Here is a 12,118-nt window from a genome sequence, read left to right on the forward strand (position 1 = left end):
ACACCCTACTAACTTAGGGTAAAGAAAGTCACTGCCTTTGTCCGTGTCTCTGTGTGATCACCCTACTAACTTAGGGTAAAAGCACCCCATGTGCTGTTGTCTACTTTATTCATTCCATACTCTTCTAGATCCTTTCCTCCAACTTGCTTCTCATGTCTTGCTTTTCTATCGGGCTAACCCGTAACCTGAGCAGCCTGGCGGGCTTTCTTCTTTGTGTACTGGTAAGTATTGGCGGTCTACTAGCTTCAAACGTATCAGAAGATCACAAGGATGATAAGTTTTCTTCAAATCCAAACTCTTAACGTTTTGTAGTAACAAGCAGTGATAGTGTTTAGCGGTTGTATTGCCACAACCAGATGAAACGCTCACGGCAATTTTAACAACCAAACCTTTGACCTGATCAACCAACTACCATACAGGAACAAGTTTTAAAGAATCTGTAGTTTCAGTTGTAAAGTAACAAAAATGCTTAAAGCACATTATCTGGAGGATATGGAGAAGAGCCGGACGCTTGAGCGGTCATACGAATGCATATACGGTAAAAGCTCAAACGGAGGCTTAAGTTCTTCGGTCAAGTCTGTGATGGAAAGGTTCATCTGATCCACAAGTGTCAAGAACGCATTGAAAGTGTCTGCATTGCGGATCACAGATGCGATATAAGCCACTGCAGGGCTGCTGCTTCCTTCAGTCTCGAGAGAGCCATTGTCTCTTTTGGTTGATCTCCTTAAAAGGGCTACTAGAACCCGAAGTAGATGAGGGAAACATGACGGATCATAGATTACATCTGCGCCTAGACTGATAAGAACGTAAGGGTTAGTGACATAAGCAACATCTTTTCACAAATGGTTCTTGGGTTACTCACACAATATCTGGACGATACTCGCTCACTTCACTATCCGATGCAGTTTCCCATGGGAGATGGATGCATTTAACTCGCTGCTAATGGAGAAACAATCAATTAAGTGTATCATGTATACTCTGAATCAGAAAGCACAAAGAAACTCCTACTTACTGAGCTCTCAGCTTCTCCGTGTTGTTTGAGCAGCTCGTCCTCATAGTTTAAGTCATTCCTCTCCAAGTTAAGCTTCATGTTAGATAGAGTTAAGAGATCTCCGTCTGTTAATATCACCTATCACGAGAGAAATTTGTGACTCAACATGCCTTAGTACTTATATGATGAGAAGGTTGGAAAATGAGTAATTAACGATACCTTCTTTGCCTTTACATGTGCAAGACAAATTCCAACCAAACCAACTCCAGAACCAACCTAAACAAGACCCCATCGAATCATGAAGTGAGCAGAACTGATCAGAACTAAAACTTTATGATGTCAAACTAACCTCAAAACACGATTTATCAGTGAATAACTCTGGATATGACAGAACAAACTCTGACAAAAACAAACTTGAAGGCCAGATTGAACACCTGCTCAACACAAATGACACATGGTGAACGACGTAGAAAGAGACTCTTGCATCTAAATAAATCTCTGGCAGTTCAAAGAAAGACGCTTACCCGGTATCTCCTTCAAGCATGTTCAATGAACACTGCAGCGGAACAACTAACTTCCTTGAACTTGGACAACTTGGATGTTCGTATAAACCTACTTAAAAACAATCCACAGATGAGTCCGCAAACATATCTCAATAAGAAAAAATTCATTGAACAATGAACACAAGAATTAACCTTCTGGGAAAAGAAAAGAGATGAACTTGGTAATCCTTATGTTTTCTTTCACCAATGCATCCTCCTAAACAGCCACACAAACTCAGTTTTGTTTTCCATCAATTAACTTCAATTAAAAAAAAATTTACACCTTAGAAGCCGCTGACATGTAAAGAGCATACTCTTCATACACTTCATCTAACACTTCACCTTTCTCCAACTCAACTTCAGTTATGAGTTTCTTCAGTAACTTTTTCGCGTATGATGCGTTACCATTGGCAGCCTACATACACATCAATACTATTCAAAGTTTCAAACTTTCTCTTACTAGTCCATAAAGTGAACAGAGCAGAGACTTTACTTACAGCTTTGACGCAAACCTCCCACAGAAACCTCTGGACACTCTCCGTAAGTGATCCTCCGGAACACCCTCTACACAAAAAAAGAGAAAGTAAGAACAAATCAAACAAAGTAGCTCACGGCGGCGACGGCGGCGGAAGTGACGGTGGTGTATACCTCGCGAGAGCAATGACGGAGTCCACCGGTTCCATTGCGAGGAAAGCAGATAGTACATGAAGGTACTGCTGTGACTCTGCCTCCGTCGAGTTCTCGCTCGCCGCCATGACTTCGCCGTGCCAAGCTCGGAGAATCACTTAGCAGTTAGTATTTAAACTTTGGGCTTAATGGGCCTGGAATCATTTGGGCCGTATGCATAAATATCCATTAAATAGCCTCGAAAGTACTAGATTACCCCTTCGCCTTACACCTTTTGTCTTCCTAGTTTACCTTCAGCTAGTTACAACTTCTTATCCATTTCAAAGCTATGATGAAATCTTCTTCTATCTTCTTCCTCTCCACATGGGCATTCTACTTCACTCCCTCCTCTCTCTTCATCCACCGAAACTCAAACCCCTAAACCTTAATAAACCCAAGAGTCTATCTCCTCTCGAACCTTCTGCATCTCTTAAAGTCCCCACCTTTCGGAGAGATGTGGTGCTTAGAACATCATCTCTCTGTTTCGTCTCCTTCATACTCCAGAACCCACTTCTGGAGTCATTAGCCGATCCTTCGAAGTCTCCCCCCAAACCGGCTAGACTCGCCATTGCCAATACCAACTCTTGGTTCCAGTACTTTGGCGATGGGTTCTCCATCAGGGTTCCACCTCAGTTTATTGACTTCACAGAGCCTGAGGTGTGTGTTTCTCTGTCACTAAGTATCTTGTGAATGCGAATTAATGAGTGTAGTCTCGTTTAGTATCATGCAAAGGCTGCTCATTTGGTTAAAGTTGTAGACTTTGTTGTTTATGGATGAAAAGTAAGAGTTGACGTTGGTGAAGTTATAGGACAAAGTACGATTCTTTTGTAGTCTCTAATTAGTTAGTGAGTGAGAACACTTATCTAGCTGACAAGATGGGTCTAATTCAATGGTTGTTTAATCTAATTTGATTGGTTCGTTGAAGAGGTTTTGTTACAATGAACTACGTGTTTTGATAACCTGCTGAGTTCTAGTAATGAAGTCTGGATTTTAGAAAACTGGTTCGACTCTTTTTTTTTTCTAGATGAAAGGATCTATTGTTCTTGACATTGTGTGTTTACCTCATGTTTTAGGATTACTCTGCAGGATTGTCTCTCTATGGGGACAAGGCAAAGCCAAAGACTTTTGCTGCCCGTTTCGCATCTCCTGATGGGTATTTGTTTTCCCTCTTCCCTCGCTAACCAACCTTTTGGATTCTAATGCAAGTTTCCCATCAGAAAACTTGTGTGAAAAAATCAATCTGTTGATGGTGCAGATCAGAAGTTGTGAGTGTGGTCATTCGCCCTTCAAATTCCCTTAAGATCACTTTCTTAGAGGTTTCCACCAAAAACATTTCCTTTTACAAGTTTTACGTTTTCTCTATTTTTGAGAAGTTTACTTGTCCGTAGAGCTAATCAGATATTCGTTGATTTAATTAGGCTAAAGATATATCTGCGCTGGGATCACTGAAGGAAGCTGCAAGAATCTTTGTTCCAGGTTCTTTTAAATCATATGCATGTTGGAAAACCACTTGCAATCTTGTCTTTGAAATCCTTTTGTTTTGGTTCTGGTAATTGTTTGTTAATATCTTCAACCACAAGCAGGTGCGGCAACGATTTACTCTGCTCGTACAATCAAGGTTAAGGAAGAAGAAGGTTTCAGGCAAGTCTCATTTTCAACGATACTCTCTCTCATCAGTTCGGGAGCTTTTATGTTCTTCATCTGTTTTTGAAAGTTGATTTTCTTGGTTATCTTTTGGATGCAGAAATTACTACCTATACGAGTTTGGGAGAGATGAAGAACGTATTGCTCTAGTAGCAGCTGTGAATAGGGGAAGGGTCTCTGCTGCAAACTCAAGATTACTCTTTGTGGCTCATTGTTCCACATTCATATGACTCATTTTGTTTCGTCTGTGTTTCTTGAAAAGGTTTTTATAGCTGGAGCAGCTGCACCGGAATCCAAATGGAAGGAAGATGAGTTGAAGCTTCGATCTGCTGCCATTTCTCTGACGCTCCTATAATTGAATGAAACCATATTCTTCTTCTAACAGAGAACGTGAAACGCTTCTTTTAGTCGAACCAGAAATGAAGAGTTAAGACCAACCAGAACAAATGAACATTGTTTTGGAACCCTTTTGAGTCATTCATGTTCTGTTTTTATTTTTGCCTTTGGTGATGTGATGTGATGTGATGTTCATTATTGTAATGTATACTCTGTAATGAAAAAAAAAAAGAAATCAAGATTCTTTTAAACGCGTGATCTGCTGCTTGTCATCAGAATATGTGTGCAGTCTGCGGTTGTACCTGCTCATGTTTTTTTTTAACGAATCGTTTAGAAACGTGCGTCTGCGTTTTCAGTCTAGAAGAGAGGCACATCGAGATACAGTGCTCCGCGATGCAGTGAACCTTATCCGCCTTAAACCCTGACGAACAGACATAGATCCATCCTCTCTGATGGGATTTTGAGATCAAATGAAAGCTAGGGTTTTTCTTTAAGATCGAAAAATGGCGCTCGTGAGGAGGTTACAGACAGTTCGTTCATTGCTGCTGAGAACAGCTGGATCAAGAGAATCTTCTTCACTTCCGTAAGCACCCTTAAGCTCAATTTGACGCCAAAAAGATTCAATTTTTTTTTTTTTAGCTTCTGCATCCAGTCTCCATGGCTCGTAAAAAGAATCTATCTTTATCGTATTCCATCATTTGTTTCCAGCTTTCGTAGTGGAAATGAGTTCTCTTGGACTCAAGCTGGAGATGGGTTCAGATTCGGGTGTGGGAGGAGCTTTCATTCTTCTCTTTGTCACGGTAGTGAATCCAGATCCCATTTCTCCATTGGTTTTACCTATGAATTGATGCTTTTTTTAGTTATTTAGTAATTGTAATTGTAATTGGGCATGTCCAGTTCCTGATACTCATGGGAAAAGCGTGTATTCGAGCTTATATGAGAGTCACAACGCTGCCGGCACACATTTGCTTCGATCTACAATGGTTAGGCACACAGCTTCATCATTGACTGTTGTTTTAACTGACCAATTGAGTTGGTCTGATCATAGACATATATTTTTTTTGTTGTTGTTTTGTGTCTTAGATTGCAGAGGCTGTTCCGTTTAGCTGTGATAAAAGATATGCTACAACGCAAGTTAAGGCTCCACCTCAGCTACAGAAAACGGTGTGTTTAAGTAACTCATTTTCATTGGCATTTTTCTTTCAAATGTCAGTTGCTTTGCTTCCTATGATTTGATGTCTTGCATCCTGTTTACGAGTACAGGGTGCTGTTAGAGTTTCGATGGTAAGCCCTGGATTTGTTTACGAGCCCTACGCACTCCATGAGAACATCCCCTGGTGGCGGAGGTAAGTTTGGCTGCATTTAGAACTTACCTTTACATTGAAAGGCAGAGCATTTAGAATTGAGCTTTCTTAACTACTTTCTTTTGAATTGTAGATGTTTCACAAGAAGCGGTTGGAAAAGAACCAAAGAGGACTTCGTACGGGAGGTTGAAACATCTTCATACCTTATCTAGGCTGTAATACATGTTCCAAAGATATACTAATAACATGTCTGAAACTCTAAATTTCAGCTAAGAAGTGCCTACGCTATTGCAAAGTTAAGAAAGACTGGGTACTCAAAGAATAAGTTCTACGTAGAAGCACTAGAGCTTTACAAAGAGGTGTGTACTTGTACGCTTTTAGTTGTGGTTCTTATAGTGAGTTTTTCTTTACAAATCATCTTGAGTTAGCTACACATGTTTTGCTTCAGATTAACATTATGATGGCCAATGGTGACAAGAAGACAATAAGGAAAAACGTAACTGAGAGGATGTATTCTGTAAGCTTTCCAACGAGTTGGTTATCAGTTTTTGTATTATAAGAGACTCTGCTCAATTGTTGGTTTCTTTCAATGTAGGCATTGAAGAACGAAATTAAACAAAGAGAAGCCAGGTGGGGTAGTGTTTACTGGGAATTGGTTGAACCGGTCATCAAAATCAAAACTTTACAAGCTCGACTGGCAAGTGTTTATACAAATATATTTTTGTTGAATTTGAAGCAACATATCACTGGTGGATTTTCAAGCTCACCCTTATTTATTCTTTTTTTTTTTGACAACTCCTCAGATCGGCATTGACAGGACAGACCTCAACAAAGCATTCATACAACTGACACTTGAGTTTCTGACAAAGCAGGTCAGTGTTATCTTTAGTCGTCAGTTTGTTTCTTGAGCGTTTGAATCTGAACTGAGTTCTGGATATCATTACTATCTTCAGAAATTTGAAGCATACGATACAAAAGGCAATGTAGTAGCTGGAGACAAGAAGAAAGAGGTAAAGTATACTTGAATCATTTCTTTCTCTTGGTTTTTCAATAGGGGCATCAGTGAGTTACAAGTTTGTTGCTTCTGCAGGTGCTTGTACGTGACATCTGGGTCTTTGAGAAGTCTCTGTTCCACACAGGAGCCTGCTGGCGTCTTTGTGGCCGTATTGAATTTCCTTCAAAGGATAAAATCCAACCTGCCGTCTGATTTTTTTTTGCTGAGTCAGTATTTCTCTACACAATTTGCATTCTTTTCTAGGCTCTCTTGCAACTAAAGCGTGAATGTTATCTGATTAGGCTCTAGATACATCCACTTTGCGAGAACCATTAATAAGTGCAAAGACATCAGAAAGAAAACTTTTGGCTTGTAAGAACCCCGTTGGAACCAGTTTTCATTTTCTTTTGTAGTTCCATTAACAGAGAGTGGTTTTGTTGCTTCTGTCGCTTACTTTGATATCTTCCACTTAAAAGTTGTTGGTAGATTCTTTATGATCAGGCAACTATGTGTAACATAAGCTGGGGTTCCTTTTTAGAAGATAAAAGTTGTGTTGAGTTGTTGGCCCCATTACTTAGGTTATATCCCAAATTGAATTTGTATACAACAAGGTAAGAAGAGACGTTTTCAACTACTATCTCACCTACCTGACCACTCATAAAAAAAAAAAAAGATGTTTTAAACGTTGCCAAAGCAGTGGTTCTCTAGTAGATGGTGGGGGAGAACAAAACTTTGAAACTTTTCTTAGTAAAAAATGGATAGTGTTCAAAAAGAATCTCTAACGTGACTTTAGTATACTGTATTAAACACTTTTCTTAAGTTAAAACTAGATTTTGACCCGCGCTTTCAAAGCGCGGGTTTATGTTTGTTGAAAATTTTATATAATCACATTTATATAATCCATTTTGTATATGTATTTATATAATCCGTCTCATATATGTATTTTATATCCAGATTTATGTTCGATAAAACTATATCATACATGTATTTTTAGGTTTTTAATTTTGAATTAGATAATTTAAATATAAACTAATATAACAGTTTTATAGTTTTGATCGGTGTTTTGAAATTCGATTGAAACCTGCGGTTGAACGGATTACCGGTTGATCAAAGATAAATTCAGTTTGGGTTTGAAAAAAAAAAACAAAATTTAAAAATCCAATAAAAACTACTAAAATTGAAATCCAGTTACCGGTTGAACCACTGGTTGAACCAATAAACAATTTTTATTTTTTTATAAATAATTTTTTGTTAGATAGTTGGGATTATATTTAGGAAAAAACGGTTTAAAACCAAACCATTAAATAGTTTGAGAAAAAACGATGCAGTTTCAAACATGTCCGGCTGGAAAAATATTAAAATGTTGCAGTATCAAACACGGAATAATCACATACCAAAATTGAATTAGGAAACCGGTGGTTAATGACAAACCAAAAACAATTAAAAAAGAAACCAATGCAAAATGTCCAAAATGTCATTAATGAATACAAAAGAAAGCCTCTTTAATAGGGCTAAACAGAGTAAAAATCCAAATGTGCTTGTATTTTAATAGTATAGATCATTTGGCTCATTAGAGATTTTTTTGATTGGTTTACAGATCTCAGATGCTAAATATAATAAAATAATAATATTCTTTAGAGAAAAGTCGTAGTGATCTTTGTTAAACGTCCAAAAGGTTTGCATATGGTCAGTGGCTGCTCTTCTCTCTCTTTAACTCTTTCTCTTCTTCCACTTCCACTTTCATTGCCACTGCTTTCTCTATTTCTTCTCCTCCTCCTGCGTTACACTCAAATCCAAGAAGCTCTCCTTTTACAGAGATCCGAGATGGAATCACAGAAACAACCCATGTTCCAAGTCGAAAACTTTGACGATGAGTTTGTTCAGAAGCTGGTCTATGATGCTCTCGTCTGGTGTTCCCTTCACGGTCTTGTCGTTGGTGACAAAACTTATCAGGTTAGTTCCCCCTCCTGATGTGTTCCAATAAAATTGGAGGAAAAAATTCAAACTTTGATGATCTGTATTGAGTCTTCTTTGTGTAGATGATTTGATCATTGTTCTCGTCCTGAATTATCCTAAGCTTAGATATCTCACTTGTTATGGATGGATGATATAAAGAAGAAGGTTTTTGATTTTTTACAGAAATCAGGAACAGTTCCAGGTGTTGGGATGACGCACGCCCCGATTTCGTTGCTACCAACTCCGTTCCCGGAAAGTTACTGGAAGCAAGCTTGTGAAGTTGCTCCTATCTTCAACGAATTGGTTGATCGTGTCAGCCTGGATTCCAAATTCATTCAGGATAGTCTCTCCAGGTTTTACTTCTATCTTAAACTCTCTCTCTCTATATATCTGATCAAGTAGCTAGTCTTTGATTGATTCCTCTCTATATGTGTTGCAGAACGAAAAAAGCAGACATCTTTACATCTAGACTTCTCGACATTCACTCCAAGATGCTAGAAAGCAACAAGAAAGAGGTGTCTTTTAACATTATCTCTGCTTTCATTTTTAATCTTTGATTCCTTGGTAAGAATGTTTTCGGATGTCATTCTTTTTTGCTGTGTTTGTGTTTGCAGGACATTCGTTTGGGTTTACACCGGTCAGATTATATGCTTGACGAAGAAACAAAATCACTTCTTCAGATAGAGATGAATACTATTTCTTGTTCCTTTCCAGGCTTTGGTTGTCTTGTTACCGAGCTACACCAGTACGTGTATCTATCTCCATACTACACCTGATTTTGCTGAAAGGTTTAAAGTTTCTTTTATTTTCTCTTCTTTGCAGGTCACTGCTTAGATCTCATGGGGATCATCTTGGGCTAGACTCTGAACGTGTACCCAAGAACACTTCCTCTAGCAAGTTTGCTGACGCATTGGCTAAAGCTTGGTTGGAGTACAACAACCCAAGGTTAGACTTTAGCCGAAGAGCGTTTTCAAGAATCAAACAACCTAGTTTCCAAAAGGTTTCATTTTTGAAAATATAAATCTTTCTCTGTTCCAGAGCGGTGGTCATGGTAGTTGTGCAGCAGGAGGAACGCAACATGTACGATCAGCATTGGCTAAGCAGCGTATTGAGAGAAAAATATCCTCTTTATATCTTGTTTTCTCTGCTTTCCGAGGCTCTATCTCAGACTTTTTGTACTATATAAGGTGTTGTTTGCTCTTCTTTAACTTCAAAACACGCACAATATTGTAACCATTAGGAAGAGTTTAGCAGAAGTCGAAAAAGAAGGGAGTGTACAAGAGGATGGAACCCTTGTTGTGTAAGTAGTTGTTTCGCATTGTTGTGTTAAAAACCATTTATTGTTGAAAACTATGTGAAAGAGCTTTTGTTGTTGGCAGCGATGGCCAAGCAGTCTCTGTAGTTTATTACAGATCAGGTTATACTCCCAGAGATTATCCATCTGAATCAGTAAGTAACAACAACTATCTTATTTCCCCATATTGTGGTTTGCTTTTTTTTTTTTCTTGAGAAATATTATCAACTGATACTGTGATTTGAAGGAATGGAATGCTAGGTTGCTTATAGAGCAGTCCTCAGCTGTCAAATGCCCGTGTATAGCTTATCACTTGGCTGGCACCAAGAAAATCCAGCAAGAACTTGCAAAACCAGGTGTTCTTGAGAGGTAAGACGGATCATCTTTTATATTGTAGAGAGGCTGAAACTGAAGATTCGATTTAAAACAGGTTTGTGGATAACAAAGATGACATTGCTAAGCTGAGGGAATGCTTTGCTGGACTTTGGAGCTTGGACGATCCAGAAATCTTCAAGAAAGCAATCGAAAAGCCTGAGTTGTTCGTTATGAAGCCTCAGAGAGAAGGAGGAGGTTATAACCCTGTTGAAGTCCCCCCACAGTACTTTGTACCTCATATTCTATGCTTATATACTTGGATTCTTTCAGGTAACAATATCTATGGAGATGATGTGAGGGAAAATCTTCTGAGGTTGCAGAAAGAAGGAGAGGAAGAAAACGCTGCGTATATCTTAATGCAGAGGATATTCCCAAAAGTCTCAAACGTGTTCTTGGTGCGAGAAGGGGTTTACCATAAAGATCAAGCTATATCAGAACTTGGAATCTACGGTGCTTACCTCAGGTACAAAAGAAGAAGAGTTTTGGTATGCTTAAATTTAATTCTCTACATAATATATATTGTGGCATAACCTTTGAGAAATCATGTTAGGAACAAGGAGAGAGTTGTAATAAACGAGCAGAGTGGTTATCTGATGCGCACAAAGGTCTCGTCATCAGATGAAGGTGGTGTTGCTGCTGGTTTTGCCGTTTTGGACAGCATTTGTTTGAATTGAGATTGGATTCACATTCACCATCATCTTTCTGATCCTGCTGGTTTATTCCTTTTTTCTTTTAGTTTCTTCTTCTTGCTTGTCAAAGATGTGTAATACTACTGGTAAATTATAAAGATTTAGAAGACATGACTAGACTGGTAATAATCTCAAATACTTTAATGAAGCAAAATTTATTCTGTCATATTCTTGCTAATTCTCGCATACTCTTTATTATCTCACATTCTTCAAAATCAAAAATATGGTCAAAGTTTAAATTACCCTTACCCTTTGATTAAACCAATCAAAATCATTGTCTCTCCTATTTTGTCTTCTTCCTTTTTTTCTCTAGTGTAGATTTCCAATCCAGTTTTTTTCAATCTCCATTCAATTGGACATTCATCTTCTCTATTAATTCATTCATGAATAATTAGAAACTTTAACTTAAATTTGTGTTCATAATTAACTAATTGAGCATAGGTCCGATCTATTTGGACAATTAAAAACACTGGTATAATCATAAAAAATTATAATAGATTAATATTTTAATCTAAAGAATTAGAAAACCTAGTAAAACTTGCTATGAAAAAAAAGTATAACTATGTATAGCTATGTATAAATATAATCATACAACTTATATAACTAAGTAAGACTTTATTAGCAAAACTGTATAACGAGGTAAAATTTTACTGGCTAAACTGTATAACTTGGTATAACTATTTTGGTAAAATTGTATAACTTGGTAGAATTTTATGGTTAAACTATGCAACTTTATTTTACTTGATTGTTAATCAATTTTATTTTTACAGGAGACGATGAGTTTTTTCAAAAACATATATTTTGATCATGAAAAATACTATTACAAAGCCGAAGATAGTTATGAAGGGATTCCAAACCCAGGTAGCTTGTATGCTAGTGGATAGGATATGCAGAAAGATGATCATAAGTCCATGTACAAAGAAGCTGAATTTGAATTTTATTTCATTGGTAGAAAAATATAAGAGGCAATTGAAGAAGCATAACGACATCTTAAAGTGATTGGGTCAGTGAAAGATGTTATTCGAGATAGAGACAATGTAGGTATTGGTTTGGATAACGTGGAGAGCATGGATATCCTTGTGAAAATGCTGATATATGTGAATATGTTGAGCTTCCACATGTTGTACATTAAACTCGATGTATGATGGAATTGGAAGATGGTATGTGTATTGAGATCTATTAAGAGTTTCCAAATAAAGAAAATGTGAAAGAATTAGTTGATTGAGCATCACACCATAACTGTTTGAAATTATTATTTTGAACTGTGCATATGTGTGAGCTCTGAATATTAAGATTTCTTATTTATTTCGATTAAAACATACATAAA

At 37.6% G+C, this 12,118-nt stretch overlaps 4 protein-coding genes across 7 annotated transcripts; 3 read left to right on the top strand and 1 right to left on the bottom strand.

Moving 5' to 3' along the window:
* Window positions 1-278: 278 nt before the first annotated feature.
* Window positions 279-2,313, bottom strand: LOC108855094 (uncharacterized). 4 transcript variants are annotated; one of them, XM_018628808.2, is made up of 10 exons: window positions 2,182-2,313; window positions 2,031-2,097; window positions 1,817-1,948; window positions 1,687-1,750; window positions 1,516-1,603; window positions 1,341-1,425; window positions 1,211-1,267; window positions 1,013-1,129; window positions 863-936; window positions 279-795 (listed from the first exon to the last, which is right to left on the bottom strand). In XM_018628808.2, exons 1-10 carry the CDS (start codon window positions 2,286-2,288, stop codon window positions 480-482), a joined length of 1,107 nt encoding a protein of 368 aa, XP_018484310.1. In that variant the 5' UTR covers window positions 2,289-2,313; the 3' UTR covers window positions 279-479. The 4 variants fall into 4 exon arrangements, with proteins under 4 accessions (XP_018484310.1, XP_056865224.1, XP_018484308.1 ...); XM_057009244.1 differs by having other exon boundaries at window positions 863-939; XM_018628806.2 differs by having other exon boundaries at window positions 1,516-1,606.
* A 145-nt stretch (window positions 2,314-2,458) lies between these two features.
* LOC108848352 (uncharacterized) lies at window positions 2,459-4,437 on the top strand. Its single transcript, XM_018621690.2, has 7 exons — window positions 2,459-2,856; window positions 3,273-3,352; window positions 3,455-3,515; window positions 3,618-3,675; window positions 3,783-3,840; window positions 3,944-4,016; window positions 4,106-4,437. The coding sequence occupies exons 1-7, from the start codon at window positions 2,524-2,526 to the stop codon at window positions 4,196-4,198; spliced, it is 756 nt and encodes a 251-aa protein (XP_018477192.1). The 5' UTR covers window positions 2,459-2,523; the 3' UTR covers window positions 4,199-4,437.
* Window positions 4,438-4,528: 91 nt separating this feature from the next.
* Window positions 4,529-6,906, top strand: LOC108848351 (uncharacterized). The gene is made up of 12 exons (XM_018621689.2): window positions 4,529-4,762; window positions 4,888-4,979; window positions 5,077-5,162; window positions 5,263-5,343; window positions 5,443-5,525; window positions 5,617-5,668; window positions 5,753-5,842; window positions 5,932-6,000; window positions 6,079-6,180; window positions 6,287-6,355; window positions 6,437-6,493; window positions 6,574-6,906. Exons 1-12 carry the CDS (start codon window positions 4,683-4,685, stop codon window positions 6,688-6,690), a joined length of 978 nt encoding a protein of 325 aa, XP_018477191.2. The 5' UTR covers window positions 4,529-4,682; the 3' UTR covers window positions 6,691-6,906.
* A 1,254-nt stretch (window positions 6,907-8,160) lies between these two features.
* LOC108848538 (glutathione synthetase, chloroplastic) lies at window positions 8,161-10,957 on the top strand. The gene is given in 14 exon segments (XM_018621928.2): window positions 8,161-8,190; window positions 8,193-8,278; window positions 8,280-8,430; window positions 8,617-8,786; window positions 8,873-8,948; window positions 9,048-9,178; window positions 9,256-9,378; window positions 9,472-9,552; window positions 9,653-9,733; window positions 9,813-9,882; window positions 9,975-10,096; window positions 10,158-10,297; window positions 10,373-10,565; window positions 10,653-10,957. Coding segments are annotated over 14 exon segments (1,578 nt in total). The 3' UTR covers window positions 10,777-10,957.
* The last annotated feature ends 1,161 nt before the right edge of the window (window positions 10,958-12,118 follow it).

This window comes from Raphanus sativus, chromosome 4 (genome assembly GCF_000801105.2).
Source record: "Raphanus sativus cultivar WK10039 chromosome 4, ASM80110v3, whole genome shotgun sequence".
NCBI lineage: Eukaryota > Viridiplantae > Streptophyta > Magnoliopsida > Brassicales > Brassicaceae > Raphanus > Raphanus sativus.